General features: G+C 55.1%; 1 protein-coding gene across 5 annotated transcripts in view; it reads left to right on the top strand.

Moving 5' to 3' along the window:
* Positions 1 to 1,423: 1,423 nt before the first annotated feature.
* The window catches only part of LOC147215901 (spermatogenesis-associated protein 13-like), a 41,386-nt gene continuing 22,165 nt past the window's right edge, over positions 1,424 to 20,644 (top strand). For 3 of the 5 annotated variants that reach the window (XM_086178756.1, XM_086178753.1, XM_086178757.1), the window contains exons 1-4: positions 1,424 to 1,748; positions 2,331 to 3,923; positions 7,512 to 7,638; positions 7,723 to 7,832. In XM_086178756.1, coding sequence (XP_086034882.1) covers positions 2,403 to 3,923; positions 7,512 to 7,638; positions 7,723 to 7,832 — 1,758 coding nt within the window. In that variant the 5' untranslated portion in view covers positions 1,424 to 1,748; positions 2,331 to 2,402. Of the gene's footprint in view, positions 1,749 to 2,330; positions 3,924 to 6,230; positions 6,567 to 7,511; positions 7,639 to 7,722; positions 7,833 to 20,644 lie in introns of all 5 variants that reach the window. The other 2 variants (XM_086178758.1, XM_086178755.1) reach the window with 2 other exon arrangements.

Here is a 20,644-nt window from a genome sequence, read left to right as displayed (position 1 = left end):
ACACACACACACACACACACACACACACACACACTGTCTGGTCAGCCCCTGTCTCGCTGCTCTCTGATGGATGCAAGATTAGCAGCGTTTAAAGGCGACAAGCCCCGCCCACAATCAGGCCTGTAACAGTCCCGGCGGCCATGTTGGCGCCGTGTGACCGCGACGCACCGCACGTAGGGGTGCGCTCGTTCAGATCGATGCGTGGGTGAAGGTGCCGGACGAGTGTGTGTGTGTCGGAGGGACGGCGCCACGTGCAGCGGGGCCGGGGGGGGGGAAGGTATGCAAGTCGGCGTGGGGGGGGGAATGTCAGGAATGTCGGGGTAATTCGACCCCTGCGACGGCGCCGAGGGCCGGTACCTGCTCCGCCTCCGCACGGGGGCCGGCGGGGTCCGGCTGGGCCCCGGGCTCCCCGACACCTGCACGGGGCCCCCAGCTGTTTTCACACCACATTCACCACTTCCATTCAGTCGGCCGCCCATTTGATCACACACACACACACACACACACACACACACACACACACACCCTCGGCGACCCCTGGCCTGGCCGGGTTTTCACCGGCTCTGACAAAGACCGGTGAAATAATCCCAGCCGTCCTGAACCGGGGGCCCGAGTGTTCGCCCCGAAGAGGAGGCGTGGCGGTCGCCATCGACCCGTCGTTCGCCACCGATAAGCCGATGGCGGACGGCCGCCATCTTCTTTCGGAGCGGCCGAGGCGGGGGCGGGGGGGGCAGGAAGTCTGCCGGGACTCACAGGAAGCGAGCGCGCGAGAGGAAACGGAGAGGAGGGCGACCGGCGGCCATTTTAATACGACATGTTGACGACTTAAACGGGAAGTGTAAATCGCCACGTCGCCACGACGACCACTACGCCCCGAGGAGCCGGGAGCCCCCCCGCTCCCCTCCCCCCCTCCCGGCTCTGCGGGCAGCAGGGGAAGCGCGGACACGGCGAGGTATTTACATACAGTCAGACAGACTTCCTGTGATTGTCAGCGCCGCCGCGCTGATGTCAGATCCAGCGCTTCCTGTGCGGGAGGCCGAGCGCCATGTGATGACAATGGGCTCCAGCAGGACGGAGAGGAGGAAACGTTTAAATTTAGGCCTCCCTCCTGCCGCCATCTCCTCCTGGGCGGCCGCAGAAACGTTTGGTCTGGGTGGATTCCCGGTGCCCGCTCCCCTTTCCCTCCCTCCTATGGCAGGACCGTCTCAGTTCACGCACAGCACCCCGGCCGCCTGCGGGGTCCGGCCCCGCGCTGCTCCCGCACCAGTCCTCAAGGAGGTCTGAGGACCACCTGCACCTCCAGGAGGAGGAGGAGGAGGGTCAGGGCCGCAGAAGGAGGAGGAGGAGGAGGAGAAGAAGGAGCGGCTCCTCCGTCTGAGGCCGCGGACGCGCAGAGGAACTGCGTGCGTGTGTGTGTGCGTGTGTGCGCGCCACCCGGAGCGCCTCACCAGAGACCAGCCGTTGCCGGACGCGTCCTCCGCGGCTCTGGAGCGGCGCCGCCGGCCTGAAGGGCTGACGGGCAGCGGCAGCGGCAGCGGCAGCGGCGGGGGGGCGACTTCCGCCGACAGCGTCCCGGGGAACCGCCGCGGCCGACCGGCGCTCCCATCCAGCCGCCGGAGCCTCCGGGTCTTCCGGACGCGTCTCGGGTCGGAGGTGCGCGGGAGGCGTCCGGTGCCGCCCGCCGGTTCGAAGCCGTCCGACCGGAAGCCGCGGCTCCGGGCGCAGCGGGAGAAGTTTGGAGGCTGAAGGTAAGAGAAAGTTTTACTCTCAGAAGAACAACTTTACTCGCAGTTAAACTTTGCGTCATCAGGGACTCTTTACGCCGGTGGCGTCATTTAAAGAGGAAACTAAGCGCGTGGATTCTTTCTCACGTGTTTTATCTCCTTTTGAACGTTTGAGGAGAAACTCCGCTCTCAGACGGAAAACTTTGATCAGTCAGGAAAAAGCCTATGAATTGGTAATGACGTCATACTCGGCCAGTCCCAGCCCCCCCCACCGGTTCCCATCGCTTCAAGACGCGTGATGACGTCACAACCGACCAGGTGACAGTTATGGCGGCCGTTTCCGTGACAACACCCGTCTGGGTGGTGGAGGCGTTTTTTCAAAAGGGGGGTCGGGGGGTCGGGGGGGTCAGGGGCTGTTAGGTGGATGCCCCCGATGCCCCACCGGGGCGTCAAGGAATATATTGATAATCCTGATTGATCGGCGTAAATAAGATCGTCGCCGTCCAGGTGAACCCGTCGCTTGCGAGAAGAGTCCAGTCCTCGAAGCGACGGGGCCTTCGGTTCCGTGCCGGTCCGCCGTTTTGAAACGCCGTTTTGCTCCTCCAGGTTTTGGAGGCGGAGCGAGCCGAGGCGCCATGGTCACCGGGGGCGACAGCTGACCCGAGGAATGAGAAGAGGATGGAACGGAGGGACGCCGCCGCCGCCGCCACGGACAGCGACGACCCCAACGGGTTCGTCAACCGAGTGTTTAACGTCTCCCTGGACGTGGAGAACGAGACCGGCAGCGTTTCTATTCAGGAGGGCCGGGAGGAGGTCCTCTCCGAGGCTCTTCGGGCCCCTGTCAAGGACAGGCAGGAGGTCAACCGAAGGCCCAGACCTTCGGGGGGCATCTGGAAGATCCTGAGCCGGAAGAGAACGGCGTCGGAGCTGGAGCGCAGACCCCACTCCATGGTCCTGCTGGGGGAGGCCTCCGTGCCGAAGCTCTCCTTCACCGACAAAGTCCGGTCCTTCAAGAAGCTCAAATCCCCGGCGGTGTTCAGAGGGAAGACGGGGAAGCTGTCCACCGCCAAGTTCGGCAGCTCCTCGGTGGACGAGGACTCTTTCTGCCGGGACTTCGGCACGCCGCAGCAGACCGGCAGGGGCGCGCTGAGGCACCGCGGCAAGAGGCACTCGTACGCCGGCTACACGGCGGAGTTCGACTGCTCCTTCGAGGACATCGACCTCGCCGCCCCCCCGGACGAGCAGGAGCCGGCCAAGGCCGGAGAAGCCGCCGCTCAGAACGGCTGCAAACCTACAGAGAGAGTGTCCTACGTGAAACGAGGCCACGCCAACTCGACCGGCGGCCTCAAGGCGGCGCCGGCCTGCGAGGAGCCCTGCGTCAAGGCCAGTCCTGGTACCCACCCCCGCGCCGGGAGGAGACCCAAAGATGTTTGGAGCTACCTGAGGAGGATCTCTCTTCTGGGTAAATCCCATCCTGCCTACTCAGAGAGGAGCTTTGACTCTGAGCTCCACTCCCTGGACAAGACGGTGGACTCGGACTACGGCTCCGTCGACCTCGAGAATATCAAGGACTTCCAGCACCCTCGGACCAAGCACTCGGAAATCAAGGGGCACTTCGGCGGACTCTTCAAGTTCTTCAACAACGTAGCGGAAACTGCCAGAAAATGGCGGACGACGTCTCGCTCCTTCTCCCCTCCGGAGGAGGAGACGGATCCCTCCGGCTCCCAGCGGTCCAGGCAGCAGCCCCAGCTCAGCCAAGGACCCCCGGCGGCCCCGGCGGCCCCCTCGTCCCCGCGGACCGCCGCCCGCTTTGACAGCGAAGCCTCGGCCCCCGCGAAGGACGGACAGTCCCCGAAGGTGGTCCTGAAGGCCTTCAGGCCCTGCCCCCGGAGCCGGGCCGCCAACGGCCTCCGGAGTTCCGGGTCCACGGATGGACTTTGGGACGGCCAAACGCATCACGTGTCCTCGGTGGTCGTCGACAGCCACGCGCCGGCGTCGAACCCGAGGACGAACGGGGAGAAACCGTTAAACTGCCTCCGTCGGGAGCGGAGCGCCGAAGTCCCCGCAGGAAATGAACCGGATTCCAGGGACGCTCCGTCCGACTCCCGGCGGGGAAACGATATCCAATCACAACAAGGCGATAAGGAGAGCATCGCCAACAGTGCGCCGGAGTCGGATTCCACCGAGGAAATATTCAAGGTATGTGACGTCGATTCTAAGCGTGTTTCCTGTCCGTGGACGTCTTACACGACTCCGCGTCGAGGAGTCGGCGCTCCACGTGTGATGATTTCTTCCAGGTACTTCCGCACATTCATTCATTCCTTCATTCTGTGACCGCCTGCCAGGCTTCCTAAACGTTATTAACGCCGCCGCGGGCATGCATCATGTGATTAATGTCTACATTTCCAACCAACCCTCCCCATGTAACTGTCAAACCACCGCCATTCTGCTGCTTCCTAAAACAAAAACGTCATTAACGGCAAACAAAGATTGTCGGCCGCTCGGGCCGGAGTCACCGAGGTGTGGCTGAGCGGACGAGGAGGCCGGCGGCCAAAGAGGAAACGGCGTCCACCGTTGTCCTTTTGCTCCATCTGTTGGAGAGCAGGGGGAACTGTGGGGGGGTTCGCTCCATCCTCCATGGGCCTGTGAGGAAGCCCGTTTCCCCTTGCTTTGCCTGTGTGTGTGTGTGTGTGTGTGTGTGTGTGTGTGTGTGTGTGTGTGTGTGACGGCGGTAGCCCAGGGAGCTCGTGATGCCTGAGCGTTCATGTGGGCAGAGTTAGTCACCTCCCTCCCAGTCCCAGCCGCAGGTCGGGGCACGTTGACGACTCCAGATCTGACATCTGGAGACTCAGCACCCTCTCATGGTGGTCGGTCACGGCGGCGTGGCGAGAGCGGCCGGTCGGACGCTTGTTAACGCGCCCGCTTGTAATCGGAGAGGCGATGGAAGCGGAGAACCCTCGCCGTCATCGGCAGATGTAGCGATAAACGTCAGGGTATCTGCCTCGCAGACAAAACCTAGCGATTCCAAGCTTATCGCTCCAGATGAGCTCAACAACAAAATACACAAATTATTTCTGCTTTGCTTTCTTTTAATTTTCCAATTCATTCGAATGAATCACTTTGTTACTGTTGATTTAGTCACTTATGGTTAAATTTGGCTGCTTTTTATTTAAATCATGATAAAAATAAATGAAATAAATTAGAATGATTAGAAGAGCCATGTACACAGTGCTAGTTTGTCCCAGAATACTTGCACACACTCAACAGTGTGTGAGCATTTGTGTGTGTGTGTGTGTGTGTGTGTGTGTGTGTGTGTGTGTGTGTGTGGGTGTCGGTGTATGTGTGTATAGCTGAGACCCAAATTATTCATAACCCCTGGGGGAGGAATAATTCTGACCTTGACAGTATATAAATATATATATGTATGTACATACACACACACACACACACACACACACACACATACACACACGCACTTATACAGTCCAAAATTATTCATATCCACAGGATATGAATAATTTCAGGCTTGGCCGTGTGTGTGTGTTTATATGCATATACATACATACATACACACATACTGTACATGTATGTGTATACATGTGCTTATATATGTGTGTGTGTGTGTGCGTGTGTGTGTGTGTGTATATATATATATATTTATATATATATATATACATATATACATATAGATAGATAGATAGATAGATAGATAGATAGATAGATAGATAGATAGATAGATAGATAGATAGATAGATAGATAGATCTATATGGATCTATATATTTACTGGTCAAAAAAAGTAAATGGAACACTAAAATAACACATCCTAGATCTGAATGAATGAAATATTCTTTTTAAATACTTTGTTGAAATACATGGTTGAATGTGCTGACAACCAAAAAGATCAATGGAAATCAAACATATGAAGCCACGGAGGTCTGGACTCCAAGTGAAAGTGTAAAAACACACTCCGGGCTGATCCAGCGTTGATTTCTTGTCCGTAAAACTAGTCCAAATAAATGTTGCTTCCTAAGTGAACCGTTGGATTTCACACAAGTGTGACTGACTTGGAGTTACATTGTGTTGTTTAAGTGTTCCCTTTATTTTCTGAGCAGTGAATATTATATATATATATATCTATATCTATATCTATATATATATAGATAGATATAGATAGATATACATATACACACAGATATGGACATTGTCAAGTCGAAAATATTTATATTCCTGGGATAGGAATCATTTTGAACACACACATATTCTGTATGTAAGTGTAGTTTGGTATATCTATACATATCTATAAATGTATAAAACCATGGTATCTCCATATGTTTAGAGTCCATAAATGTAAAAGATGCACTTCAACACCTGCGAGGAGCCGGAGCTCGCCGTCGCCAAAGAAGGCCCCCCTTTTCCGAGGGGGCGTCTTTTATTCTGGCGGTTGTGTTTCTCTGAAATTGCCAATGTGTTGTTGCCAAACTGCTGAGAATCTGTGCCAATCGCAGCTGTGTGAGCAGATCGCCGGCGTAGCGCTCGCCGTCGGCCGGCCCGGCCCTGCCGTGCCCCGTTGTTTCGCGGAGGGGGCCGCGGCCGAGACTCGGAGGCCCCGCCCCCGCCCGGCGTCGGCGGTGCTGGACCGGCGCAGGCCCCATCCCGACCACGACCTCTACAGCCAGTACAGCCAGGCGGGCTCCCTGTGCCGGCGGAGGAGCAGGCCGGCGGCCGGCGCGCCGCACTCGCCGGGCGGCGGCGGCGGTGGGACGGCGGCCCGCGCCCGGCCCTGCTCCGTCATAGAAACCGGCGCGGCTCGGGAGACGCCGCCCTCGGAGCCGTACCACAGAGTAAGACGTCGAATCGACACGGCCGTCGCAAAAAAAGCCCTCACACTGTAGAGAGCAGGTCCAGGTGGAGGACGCCGAGAAGGTCTTGAAGCTCGTGAAGATGCGAGCGCAGTATTTCTACGGCATGCAAGCTTCATCCTCCTCCTCGTCATCCCTTTCTTTTCGCACCTTCCCTCTCGGCCTTCGTCTTCCTCTGTAGCCAATTTTCCGCCTCATGGCTCCCGTAAGCTCTCCCCTCTCATTGTCCTCACTAACCCGGTCGGTTCGCTCTAACCTCCACCCGCTCGCCGCGACGTGTCGTCCGGACGATTTCCCAAAATGTGCAGGGGGGATGCATGCTAACCCGCTCGCCGGAAGAGGAATACTACAAGAAGCCAGATTTGATTTCGAGGCACAGAAGAAAAGGCCTTATCTCAGTGGTGTTGACGCCATCGACCCTTAAAGACGTAGTTGTGTGGAAAAACATACAGTGTGTTTCAATAATCTTATTCTCGTTGTTATTTGGAATCCTGCACTTTATACTCTAGAATATGAGGAAAAATGTATTGTTTTTGCAATAACAGAAAAAGAAAGAACGTGAATATAGGGCCGTTCGAAAATACAGCAGGGTCTGCATTTTTCTTTCAAACTCAAATATTTTCTGTAAAAATGAGACCAGAAGTCGTCGGCGGTTACGCAAATAACTATTAGTTTAGTGATCCTGGGGATTTTATTTATATTTAAACGGTAAAACAGCGCAGTTATTTGTTTTTGATTAGCCCAACATGGGTTTCCTTCATGTTCTGTCAAGTCGTGAAAAAATGGCTGCATCCTCCTCCGTGCATTGATTTCGAGTCTAACGTTTAGCGTCCCAGAAAGAGCACAGAAATCCAAACTACTTTGAAGCCGCCGCTGTGCTAGCGCTAGTTAGCACGTGGAGGTGTCCTAACTGCTCGGTGCCCCCAGGCCTTGTCTCGCCCGCCGGGCGTGTCGCCTCTCGAACCCCCCCTGAGGATTTCCCTGCAGCGATGCCGCTCCCTCCCGCTGTCGCCCGGCACGCTAACGTCGCTGGCGCTGCTCCTCCGTCAGTCAGGTAATCACGTCTTCTTTTGCGTGCGACGCGCTTGGATTGTTTCTTTTTCCGACCTCGTTTTCATGGCCCCCTTGCCGCCCACAGAAGACGCGGGCCGGGCGCCGTCGTCGGTGCGCCTGCGGTCCGGAGAGGCCGGCGGCTGCCGGAGGAGGAGGCTGCTGAGGCCCGGCTCCGAGCCGCTGCAGGTCAACATGGTGAGTTGGAACGCCGACATGTCTGCCGCCTCACGCACGGCTTTGCTGCAAATAATCAGGAGATGGAGCCAAGTTCTAGCAAAGGGGATCTGAGCCGCGACACTCAGCCGCTGATGTTTATTACCGGGAGCTCGGCCACCTTCGTTTACAGCAGGAACCTCTGCTGAGCTACGTCCCGTCATTCTAAGCTCCTCTGAGGCAGCATGGTGGCCCAGAGGTTAGCCCCGCCCCCTCGCTGCAGCAGGTCCCTGATTGGATTTCCACAGGGTCCCTTCCCATTCAGGGTCTCCATGTCCCCCCATGTCTGGGCGGGGTTCCTCGGGGTTCCCAGGTTTCTTCCTGCCGTCCGATCACATGCAGGAGTTTCGCTGGACTCCCTGCGTTGTGCAGTTGTGTGAATGAGAGGGTGGATGTTGGCATGTCTTCGTACGAGTCCCTGTGATTGGTCCAGGGTGAGCCCCGCAGCCGAGCCGAGGTCGGCCTCGGCTCCGCCTCCGGCTCTGGCTCCGCCTCCGGCTCCAGCGTGCAGGATAAGCGGTGTAAAAAAATGAACGAATGCACGAAGCTCTGGGATTTGTGGATTTGTATCTTTCCAGCAGTGCCTCCGTGGTGCATATATGAGAACCTGAAGGGGCTAGTGTGAGGCCTTGTGAAGGGAGGTGTGTGTGCGTGTGTGTGTGTGTGTGTGTGTGCGTGTGCATGATCGACAGCCCGTCTCCACTGCCGGACACACACGGTTGTCAAGGCCCCGGCCGGCGCTTCATCACATAATGAAGGAAGTGATCTGTGGAGATGGCGGCCACGCCGATGAATGTCACACGCCTCTCCGGGGCCATTACTCATCAACAGGGTTCCAGATAGCGAACGCGGGAACATGGATTTCAGTCGTACGTGCCGATAAAGGTCAGAGTCAAACAAGGGCTTGAAGAATATTCTTTTTTTCCTGCTGTAATTATTCTCCCGTTTGCACGAGCGGACGCCTCGGCTCTTTGCCAGAGAGCTTTTTTAAGGCTCGCGGTGGACGGCGTGGCGTTGTTGAGCTGCTTTGCGAGCGCGTGCGTGGGAGAGGCCTGAGATGAGGCTACCGTGTGACCGCGGAGGATGCAGACGTGCTCACGTGCACGTGGCGGAATCAGCTTCGCGTCTCCGCCGGGCGGCAGAGGAGGAGCCGAGGAGAGAATGATTGACGGCTGTCACTGGAAAGGCATCCAGCCCCTTTCAGACTGAAGGAACTCTTTGCAGCTCCAAGAACCTTCTCAGGAACTAGTCCAGTTCTTGGTGCGTTGGAACAGCAGAGGACCTTCAGCTTCCGGAACCGTCTCTGGAACTCCGAGGAGTAGCGGGATCCTTCTACGGTTCCGTAGGAGGTCCTCTGTGATTGGTGGAACTGATAAGGTGCGTCCAGTAGCAGATACTTCTCGCAGAGCACCATTTTTAAAACCTTAGGTTCTCGCCGGTCAGATGTTTTCCGCTGTCATCCTTTGACTGGCGCGTGCAGTCGCTTATCAAAAAAATATTTTAATAGGTTTTATTTAGATATGCCAAGATCGCCATAATCTTCCAATTTAAAATAATATTTTAAAAATGAACAAACGAACATGAAATTCATTTAAATGAAATACTTGTTGATTATTTTCATAAGCCACAGGGAGCCGCGGGGGGACGACCTCTGGCCTAGAACCTTCCCAGGAACTAGTCCGGTTCAGAGGAACCAGGTCCAGCTCCAAACCACGGTCTTTCTACGTCTCCATAGGAACTCAGGTGACGTCCAGGAGGTGCTCGGTGATCGGGGGGTTAGCGGATGCTTCTTGCAGATAAAACTTGTCCTGGTCCCTGGTCAGGTGTTTTCTTGGGACTAAATACAAAGAAGCAGCAAGAAATGGAGGGACCAAGAGGTGGGAGCTCTTCTGACCTGCGACGCCTCAGAGGGGCTTCCAGGGCTCGCAGAGGAACATCTGCATTTGTCCAGAATAAGCAAGGCGTTAGCTAACGGCTAACGGGGTCCTTCACTCAGCAAAGCAGTGCGAGGAGAAGATCCAAGCACCTCCATCATCTGGTTGTCCACGGTTATTATTCCACGGACGCGGTGGCAGCTTCCACCTCCATGGTGTCCATGTTGTCCTCCTCGTCTTCCTCCCCGGCGGTTTGTTTCCGAGTGTGCGGCCGCGGCACCTGGAAGCTACTTCCTGGAACCAAACTGGAGGCGGACCCTTCTTAGAACCTTCCCGTGTGAAAGCGTCTCCAATGAGCCCGACCCGGAGATGTTGAAGGTACAGGCTGAGAAACCGCGGCTGGTCAGCTGTGCCAAGCGGGTCTCGTGGCAACGCGAGCCGTCGTCTCGGGAGGACGTTGGGATGTGGAGGAAGACGGCGGAGCTTCTGTGAGCCTCCCGACCACCGGTTCCTCTGCGCCGTCCGGCATCTGCGGTACGACCCGACGTCGAACGTGACGGAGCCTTTACCGAATCCTCCTCTGAGAGGTTTGGATTTAAATCGAGCCGCGGGTCGTCAGCTTTTCCGTTGTTTCTTTTTCAGAAAAGGTCACACCGCCGCGTTTAACTTCTTCCCTCGCGCCGGTCTAAACAGCGCGCACGAGCCACCGCACAACGTTGCCATGACACTCGCTGGCTCCCGTTCATCTTCTTGCCGCTATCTTTAGGCCGCCTTTTTGAGCGTGAGCTAAAAGGAGAAAGTGTGTGGGTGAGAGAGGGAGAGAGAGAAGAGGGGGTGGGAAAGATGCTCCCTTTGTTGGAGCTCTTCTGTGTCACGGCTCTTCCCCGGGGGGACGGGGACGGTCTTGGATTGGTGCAGGGAGTCCACATGGAGCCTGAGACCTGCAGGTCCGGGAGATGTGTGTTTGGGGGTCTTCCTGTGCAGTAACATTGATCCTTTATTTGATTTGATTTCAATGATTTATTTTAGGCGCCTTTAGTTGTTTTTTTTGTGTATCGAGCTTTCAATGATTTCATTATTTTCCATGCTTTTAATTGTCGGTTATGTTTGTGCTTTGGATTGACGGTTTCTATTATGTGCTTTTAATTAGCTATCTGACAGACTGTTCTTCCCACTGACATATATGCAACATAGTGTACGAGTGTGTGTGTGTGTGTGTGTGTGTGTGTGTGAGCGCGTTTATAAATGTGTGTGTATATTGGGCGCCCCTCCCAGCAGAGTGTTGGGGGTTCAGTCCTCCGTTCTGCATGCCAAAGCGCCCCTGAAGCCCCCCCCCCCCCCCCCCCCGCCCGGGGTCACTCCTGATCGGTCTGGTTTGCGTGGCAGCGCCGCAGCCGGTGGCGGTGAAAGGCTGAACGTGAGCGCCAGCGTGACGCTCTGTGGAACAAGGGGCCAAAGCCCTATATAAGGGGAGACCATATATTCTGTATGTATGCACATGTGTACAGTGTCGCACGAATCCACGCGTGACACATGCGAGCGCGTGTGATCTCAGGGTGGGATCGTCGGCGGGGTGCAGAGCGGCGAGCTGTCAGGAAGGCTTCCACGGCCCGCAGGCCGCGGGCGAGGAGGAGGCATTCTCTCCTCACTGCAGTGGATTAACCGCTAATGCTGACTCTTCTTTTCTCCCCTTCATTTAAATGGATTTCTCTCCCTTCCCTTCCCTTCCCTTCCCTTCCCTTCCCTTCCCTTCCCTGCCCTCTCCTCTCCTCTCCTCTCTGTTCTGCAACGGCCGGCGGAAGCGGCGGAAGTCTTTGTTAATTCCCCCGGGCGCCGCGGGGACGGTTTGCTGTGTGTTGCTAATGCTAGGCCCCGAGCGGCGCCGTCAACTTGTCAGGAAGGCGCAGCGCCTCGTTAACTTTATGCAGATTAAGACTTGACGAACGTATACGATTAAGTTGAGAGCGACCTGGGTGTGGGCACGGCCGTAATCGTCTTATGCAACGCGATCTATTAATTATGAACGTGTGAGTCAGCGTGCAGTGGCGGGGGAGGGGAGTGTGTGTGTGTGAGTGTGTGTGTGTGTGGGGGGGGGGGGGGGGGGGGAGAGTTTTTAACATAGATCCACGCTCGTACTCCTTCACGTGGAAGCAAGCCAGGACAAAAATACTGATTTCACATTCCCTCACACACATGCAAACACACAGGGTTGACATGCTCTCCTGTCAGGGTGTGTGTGTGTGTGTGTGTGTGTGTGTGTGTGAGTCACACTGACATTCATTCCTTGGTGATGAATGAGCAGTTATATCTCCGTCAGACACACAAGCTTTATTTTTACACCCCTTTTGGGGTTGCAAACGTGTCTGCATGTACTGTATGTACAGTACCCGGCTCTTGAATTCTTCTGGGCCGCCGTTCTTCCTGTCAAGGCCACGTTTCTGCTCTGACTGACTGCGGCGGCAGCTGGAACGGCTTCCTGGGACGCGGCGGCTCCGATAAATTGCATCTCTGCTGACAGAGTCTGAGCAGGTGGTTCTGCCGGAGTGTCCTTTGGCAGCATCTTTTCCAGAATGGCTTTTCTGCCTGTAAGGTGTGTGTGTGTGTGTGTGTGTGTGTGTGTTACTGTCGGTGCATGCTCGAGAGTTCAACCCTATGTTAGTGAGAGTGACAGTGCTCAGGGCTTCTTCTCTCTTATATAACTTTGGAGACGGTTGTTTTTGCAGCCTGTAAAAGCCGTTCCCCCTTTTGATAGCCCACGTTAGCGCTGACCCAGGAAACGCAGGCAAAGTGTGTGTCTCTGGCAAACCGGTGTGTCCTGTTTTTTCCAAAAGCTTTGCGTTTATGTTTGTTTTCCTTCAAATTGTGCGTGTCGGTGCAAGCGCGGAGTCGTCCTTCGGCGCGGCGCCTCGGCTCCTTCCAACCGTCATATTTGGAGAGCTGGAATGATGAGGATCTGCTGCTCCTGCGTGAGGACGGTGATTTGGGTTTATTCTGCAGATGACAGATGATTTAAGAAGCGTCCAGCTCCAGTGTGGTTCCTCCTCCAGAGGAACCTTTCGCAGGCGGTGAGGGACCTCAGCAGGGTGACCTCCACCTTCAGCTCCACACTCAGAAACAAGAACATGACATGGACATCTTGGAGGTGGAAGCTGCCACAGTATTCATGGAATAATAAGTGTGGACTGTCAGGCGGTTTAGGTGTTTTTATCTTCTGCGCCGTGAAGAATCCACACTTATTCTGGACAAATGTGGACGTTCCTCTTCGAGCCCTGGAAGCCCCTCTGAGGCGTCGCAGGTCAGAAGAGCTCGCAGCTCTTTGTCCCTCCAGTTCTTGCCGCTTCTTTGTATTTTGTTTGGTTTGCTGCCGGTGGATCATTTAAGTTTGACGCTTTTTTTTTTTCATAAATACAAGGAACCAAATAGACATGGAGTATTTTGCTTAAAGGTCCCCTTCAACCCGACGAGTTCAAAATGCCTCGTTGCATGCAGCACTGTCATTTTGTCTTCTCTGCATTGATTCAAAAACAATGCAACACATATAACATTATGCGCCGTGTTAATTCATTTTAAATTTCAAAAGCATTTTGTGGCTCCCGCCATTTTCTTTACTGTGGGAAACGAATCCAAATTGCACTTTGACCCCTGTCCTAGGAGCAGTAGTGGGTTCCTCCAATGAGAAAGCAGCAACTTATGCCCCCCTCCACACACACACACACACACACACACACACACACTTGTGGTCACCTGAAGCAGACGACCAATCAGGGCCGAGGCCCGACCGGTTGCCAGATCCTTCTGTCACTGAAAGCCGTGGTTGAGTTCCTCCTCCGGTCGGAGTCGGCCGGTTCGGTCCGAGGTGGGAAAGTAGAAACGGTAGCAGAAGAATCCAGGTCGGTGAGCAAAGTCCTCAGATCCGGACGCCGGGTCGGAATCCCGGGGAACAATCCGGAAGGCGGATCCCGAGCGGCCACCTGGCAACCAGGCTTCTCGGTGCCGCTCCTGATCGGCCATCGGCTCCAGGTGAGAGACAGCAGGTGTGGAGAGCAGAGGAGGAACACCGAGGGGAATCCAGGTGAGCGCAGACTCTGATACTTCACCTGATGATGCCGGAGGTCTCCACCACGGCTTTGGAAGCTGCAGAGCAGGTCGAGGCCTCGCCGGGCGCGGAGGTTTGGTCTTCGGTTTAAAGGTTGTATCATTGAAACTACTCGGCAGTGGATATTTTTGCCCGTCGCCCTCCTGAGCTTCGGCACGAGGTCGGCGTGAGGTCCTCCAGAGCTTCACCGAATTTAAAGCAGGCTGCTTTCATGACAGGAGAAGGTCGTAAAGTAGAAGAACGACCGGCACGATCGGCTTTGCCCCGTCTTCATTTCCATGCCCTCGGGAAGAAATATATGAACTGAATTTGATCCTTTGCGGACAGTTTTTATGTTCACAACAAGTTGTGGAAACGGCTGGTGGCCGGAGAGGCGAGAAGGTGTCTCACGCTGACTTTGCTCTCAGGAACGTCAGCGACGTGTCGCTATCAATATTAGCGGTCGCTGGAAATGTGCATTTTCAGAGAACTAGAACATTAGCTTTCCAGAAGTGGAGAAGACGCAGGTGGGAGCGGCCACGGAGTCTGGTTTGGAGACACCGAGGAGGAGGAGACAGGAGGCGGCAGAGCTGGAGGTGTGGAGGTTCCTCTTTGGGAGGGAGGTGGACAGAGAGGACCAGGAAGGAGTCCAGCTCGTGGTAGATGTTCAGGAGATAAAGTCAAACTGAGAAGGTTCGGACAGAGGAGGGGCGGAGAAGCCGGTCGGAGAAGCCGGGCAGGAGGTCTGGAGGAAAGACGGTGGTGGGTGTGAAGGACGTGCGAAGGAGTTAGTGGGTGGTTGTGCGTCTTTGTGTGTCCGTGTGACGGACCTGTCGCAGCTGAACCCGCCGCCCGGCCAATCACAGCGGGGTTGGGCTGCGCCCCAACACAACCCCAGGTGGGGGGAGATCAGTGAAGATGATCAGGCTTCAGACATCCACTATCACCTGGGTTTCATGTAGAACCTGCAGCATCTCTGAAGGCTCCGCTCCCTGGAGCCTCCATGTGGTGCACCAGGCCGACATGGAGCTTTTACTCCGGATCCGGCTAAAAGTAGGACTGTCAAAATAGCGTGTTGGACCGACTCCTGACGGGTGGCCCGCTCTCTGCCCGAGCGGTGGCCATTTTACCCCTAAAATAATGAGACGGAAGCTAATTGCCCGTGTGGCGCTACGCTAGTTAGAACATGTCCTCCAGGTCTGCGTGAGGGACGGGCTGGATTTTTGTGGCAGCTGCCACTTCTTGTGTGCATTATTTATCTTAACGTCGTGCCTCTGACCTTCCTGGACTCCTGCAGCGCCACATGTGGTGTCAGGGGGAAAAAAAAGAGAAACATCTCCATCACATATTACGCAACCCCTTGACTCAGCGCAGGTTTTTCCTGGTTCTCCGGCTCCTCCCTTCCTCCCTGACCTCGGCGCCGGTCATCCCTCCATCACGTCTTTAATAGGTGGAAACGGCCGGTGGAGGAGGGACCGCGAGGAGCGCCGAATGCCAAATGTCGTCGCCGTTAAATATCAAACCGCCGCAGGGGTTTCCGCTCGGCGTGACGGCGCCGGGTTTCTTTATCGCTCTCCTCCCGTTGAAGTGGCTCGCATGATAAGCAGCCGGTGGCCGTGAGTCTCCCACACTTCTTCTCGGGAAACTGGACCAGCTTCGGCTCTGGGGTTTTCTGGGTCTGGACGCGGCTCGGCGGATGTTTGGTTTTGTGATCGGAGCCCAGATCTGAGTTAGCGGCGAGCGGGATGAGCGTTTGACACCCGCCGCTGTCCGTGAAGTGGTGTTTAAACACAGTGGGACGCGCCGCCGCCACGTGGCAGCCCAGAGAGAGGTGTGTGTGTGTGTGTGTGTGTGTGTGTGTGGTGGACTCGTCCGTGAAGAGATGGGAAGTAGTTGTGGCTGAGATACGCCGACGGAGAGCATCTTTGGCGAGAACACGGGAGGTTTACGGGCAGCTTAAGGATGGTCGGAGGACGGTCCGATGGTTCTAGAAAGAGGAGCATCTTCTCTCGTCCATAAATGAAGTTCAGACATAAAGGAAACCACCGGTTGATGAAAGCGCTGTAGACGTGGAGTTTTTTTTTTTCTAGAAAGCTTTCAAACCCCAGACTCATTGAGAACATCCGGGATTACAGAATGAAATAAATCTCATCCCTCAGAGCGCTTCCTTGTCTGAAGATGAAGGAATGGAGAGAATTGAATTACAAGAACGATGAGGACTTAATTGAACGGAGATGGCGTGGACGTGCAGAGGTTAGCTTCACAACAGACTTTATAGATCTTTAAACTTTACAACAGCGAGATGCCGGTTCTCCTGGCAGAACTTCTGGCACGAGCGCAGATGGTGGCGATGGTGACCTGGTGTCTGAAGGGACGTTCGTCCTAACACACTTTGACTGACTGTGACCCACTGACTTGAGCAGAAAGACTGATCCGGACCTCCAGAACAGCTGACGTCTGAACAATGGCGATGGTCCACAGGAAACGTCCAGGGGTTTATTTTTGGTGTAGCGGCGGAGAGGTCCGGGGGGGAGAAGCAGGAAGTCGCCGCGGCTGTTTTTCAGCGACGGGAGGGGAACAAAAGGAGCGCAGCAGACCGGAGCGGAAATAGGCGGGGTGGGCTTCGCCTCCGTCAGCCGCATACCTTCTCAGCGCAGAAGATTCATTGGTGGGGCAGAAAACTACTTCTGACCATCAACAGAATCCTTCCCCTTTGGGCTGCTCTCCTCAGGGTCTCCACAGCCAATCATCTGCCTCCATCTGGACCCCCCCCCCCCCACACACACACACACACACACACACTGCATCCACAAACCTTCCGCCTGGCAGCTCCAACCTCAGCATCCCTCTCTCCGGGTCTCCTCCGTCCACGTCCGAACCATCTCGGTGTGGCTTTATCTCCGGAACGTCCCTCAGATGGACTCCTCCTCCATCCTCTTCGTCCTTCTGGCTCCTAAAGAGGAACCGTCCAGATCTTCAGCTCTGCTTCCTCCAGCTCTGCCTCCTGTCTCCTCCTCAAGCAGACACGATGGCTGCTCGCTCCTCCGTCTTCCCCACCCTTCCTTTCGTCACGTCCGTGCACGGAGGCTCAGAGAGACGAGTATCATCTCGTAAACAATAAACGACGAGCCTCGGGAGCTCCGGGATCCAACCTCCGGGTTTTCGGCATTTCCTTCTGCGCACAATGATTTGGGTTATTTTGGGTTCTCCGTGTTTACAATGTCCGGTAAATGTCCCGACTTCCTGTTGTAGATGTCCTCACTTCCTGTTTGTAATTGTGTCAGAGACCATATTGTTTTGAGGGAGCCGTCAGCGGGGAGTATCTCGATGACCCCGGCCGAAAAGGTGACGGTCCTTTTTAAAAGAACAATGTTTTTGTTGTTGTATATTTGCATACGTGCGCGTTGCACCCTTAAACGGCGGTAGCGACCAGTTTGGAACGTGACTCCTCTCGCTGTCTGGGCGGGGGGACGGCGTGGACGGCGGGGATCTTCCATCTTTCCCAAAGTCCCTCCCTCCTTCATATGTATGAGTATATTAGCATTGGTGTCTGTGCAGATTTAGACTTTCAGATGTGACCTTTGTTGTCTAAATGTCAGGGAGATTGGAGAGGGAGCCCACAGAGGTAGCGCCGGCTTACGTAATGTGCTCACTCTGCGTTTCACACGCGCACGCACGCACCCACGTGCACGCTCATGCACACACCAGCACCGAGCAGGGAAAAAAAAAAAAAAGGGCTTGTTTGAGGAAGGTTGTCATATCTCAGCTGCGATGCTTGGCAGGGATCTCTGCAGCTCACTGAAAGCTCTGCTTTCAGGAGCCGTTGCTTTTATCAGCATGTATGTGCAGAGAGTGCCCTGGAAATTATTTATGGCTTTATAAATACTGATATAGTGCACTCCTTTGGTGTCGCTCTTTAGAACGTCTCGTGGTATCTTTTGATCCGTCCCGGAGCTCTGAGCCAAATGTGAAAGCAGATGAGTGTGGGTGAGCGCGCGTGTGTGTGTGTGTGTGTGTGTGTGTGTTGGGTGGCTGGCTGGTTGGAGGGTATGGGAACTCAGCTGAAGTGTTTCTCTTGGGAAATAATTCATGATCGCAATGCGTCGCATTCATTATCTGCCAAGAGTCGGGCGCGTGAGGCAGATGAGGAGGCCCGGGCCGGCGGCGTGCTCGCGTGGGTCCGTCAACCCGAGCGCCAGAGTAGCGATGCGCGCTGGGTTGCGTTTCGTGGTCGGGTTTCCCCCCCAGCCTTTGTTGGTGGAGTCTCCGTGTTTTCTGCGTGGGGTTCCTCCCGCTGTGCGAACACATGGGGTTCAGTGGAGACCCGAAGTCGTCCAGGCGGTGAATGAGGGGGTGAATAGTTTTGTCTTTTGCTACCGGTCCAGGATGAACCCCAGGTTCGCCCCGGTGGCGGCCGGGACGGGCTCCGGCGCCCCAGATGGATGGCCGATGACGTTGGATGAAGGTCCCGACGGGGAGCGGCCTTTCCGTGTCCGGTCCGAAGCCCCGCAGCGGCTCCAGCGGAGACCCTAAATGGTCCAAACACGCGAACGGTAGTACGTCACCATATGCGGCCCCGAGACGGGCCGAGCCGGGAAGCTCCACCTCGCGCCCGATGCCTCCGACCCCTGCGACCCCTGCGACCCCGACCGCAGGACAGGGCTGTGGATGATGAGCAGATAACTTTAACAACATGATTAACAAGCTCAGAGTCACTTGTTCACCTGTTTTGCCATCGGCATCGCAGTCCTCGAAGACCAGCGGTCCCTCCTGCCCGGAGATCGGGGTTGAACACGGCGCCTGCAGCGGCTGTGTCATCCAATCAGAGAGCGGCAGACACGGTCACATGTTCGCCAGGAGGCGGTCTGCTCCGATGGAGCGACAGGGTCGTCGGGCTCCTCTGAAGGCGTCACGTGATCGGCGGCCACTGCGGAACGCCTGTTTGCAGGTGCTGGGCAGATGTTGAAGGAGCTGCGATGACTTTATAGGGAAGGGGAGGTCGGCCGGGAAGACTTTTACGAGGATTTGAAAAATCCATTGAACTACTCGCATCTTCTAAAAGGTAGTTTCAGTTCCTTAGGGACGCGTCCTGAGGCCGGGAGGGTTTGAATTCTCCACCTTCTGAAAGGACCTTTTGCAGGCCAGACTCTGTTTTTGCGGCCCGGGTGTTCAGTGAGACGGGGACTCTGATCCCGTGATCTTGGTCACAAACACTTCTACAAGGAGTTTACGTGTCGCGGTGAACTTGATTTTGCACTACTTGATTGGACTGAACCAGTTTCACCGTTTTGGCTCCGTTGTTTCTAGAGATAACCCCGATAATCAGCTGCCGTTCCAGAACGTCCGCAGAGCGCGTCTTGTTTTGTTTGCTCAGTTGTAGCTGAGTAAAAGCATTTGTCCTGTCTTGGTCCGACCCGACCGACAGAAGATACGATCCTGCGGTTTCAAGTATTTGTTGGCCTTCGTCGTGCGCTCGAACGTTTTCGGTGAGCAGTTTGGACGAGGGCTGCTGCGTTTTATTCCAACCGGGTGTTTTTTAGCTTAGTACTGCAAGAATTAAACAGTCCCACTCCTGAAGATGGTGTCGTGCAGCATCTGCCCGAGCGTCCTGCCACCTGTAGAAGCGTAGCGGTAAATTCGGTGATTATGTCGAGGAGCCGTATGGTGTCTCACAGCGAGAGCGTCCCGGTCGGACTCCGTTCACCGACGGTGACCTTTTCTCCGTGGCATTTCCGTGCACGGAGGCTTCTCTCCAGGCTTCTCCGCGTCCCTCCAAAATCAAAACATGCAGTTGGTTCACGGAGGACTGTTTGATGGAGAGTTTATGTCGGTCCCTCCCCTGCGGCGGCCCGTCCAGGACCAGCCTCGCCTCTGGAACGCAGATGCATGAGGTTGGATGTGATATGTGGAAGCACTGGTGTCGACCTCAGAGTTCTACATTGGTCTCGCTTGGATTTATTCAGTGGCCGGTCGCCGCTGCGCGGCAAAGCTGAAGAGAGCGTGAAGTTCATTTGCGTCCAGTTATTCCATATCACATCGCAACGCCGTCTTCTTGTGCGCTGCAGGTTGGGAACATATGAAGCCAAAAAAATAAGCTTTTATTGGTTGATATGCACCTTTTATCTGACATCCAGGGTCACGGGGGGGCGGAGCCTATCCCAGCTGTGCTTGGGTGGGAGGCGGGGCTCACCCTGGACCAATCACAGGTCCTCTTATAAGGGACATCCAACCATTCCCGCATCATGTGTGGCGTCAGGCCGTCGCTCTGCTCTTTGTAACCCGTGTTGGTCGCAGCCCGAACTCATCCTGCACATTTTTGTCGGCCTCCTTTATTCTCGTCGCTGTGTTTCGATTGTTATTTCATTCCGGTTGTGTATTTTTCTTGATGTTGAGACGTTCTTCTACCTGATGTTGTTGTCTGCTGTCTCTTTATCTGCTGTCTATTCATTCATGAATGTCTTCTGTCTTTCTATTTATAATTACAATTTATTTTAATTTCTTTTGACATAACTTGTGCTGCCGTGACAAAGGTATTTCCCCTTTGGTGATCAATAAAGTTTATTTCCTATGAATGTGTTCGGACTGTGGGAGGAATCCACGCAGACACGGGGAGAGCGTTCCTCCCGTGGGAATCCAACCAGCAACCTTCTGCTGCGAGGAGGCGGAGGTAACCATCCATGAGAGGGGAGAAAACATGTGTGTGTGTGTGTGTCTGCACGGCATCAAATTGAGATGTTGTCTTGTAGAAATCTTGTTTTGGCAATTGGACTTGAATTTGTTGACATGAAGAGGTGAAGAGACGGGTGACCAGGATGGAGAGGATCAGGAATGAGTCTGTCAGAGGA

The sequence above is a fragment of the Fistularia commersonii genome, chromosome 31 (assembly GCF_037954325.1).
Source record: "Fistularia commersonii isolate RoL2024-O1a breed Wild chromosome 31, RoL_Fcom_v1.0, whole genome shotgun sequence".
NCBI classification, from domain to species: Eukaryota; Metazoa; Chordata; class Actinopteri; order Syngnathiformes; family Fistulariidae; genus Fistularia; species Fistularia commersonii.
Note: the sequence above shows the minus strand (reverse complement) of the source record. Positions and strands in the feature narration are given on the sequence as shown.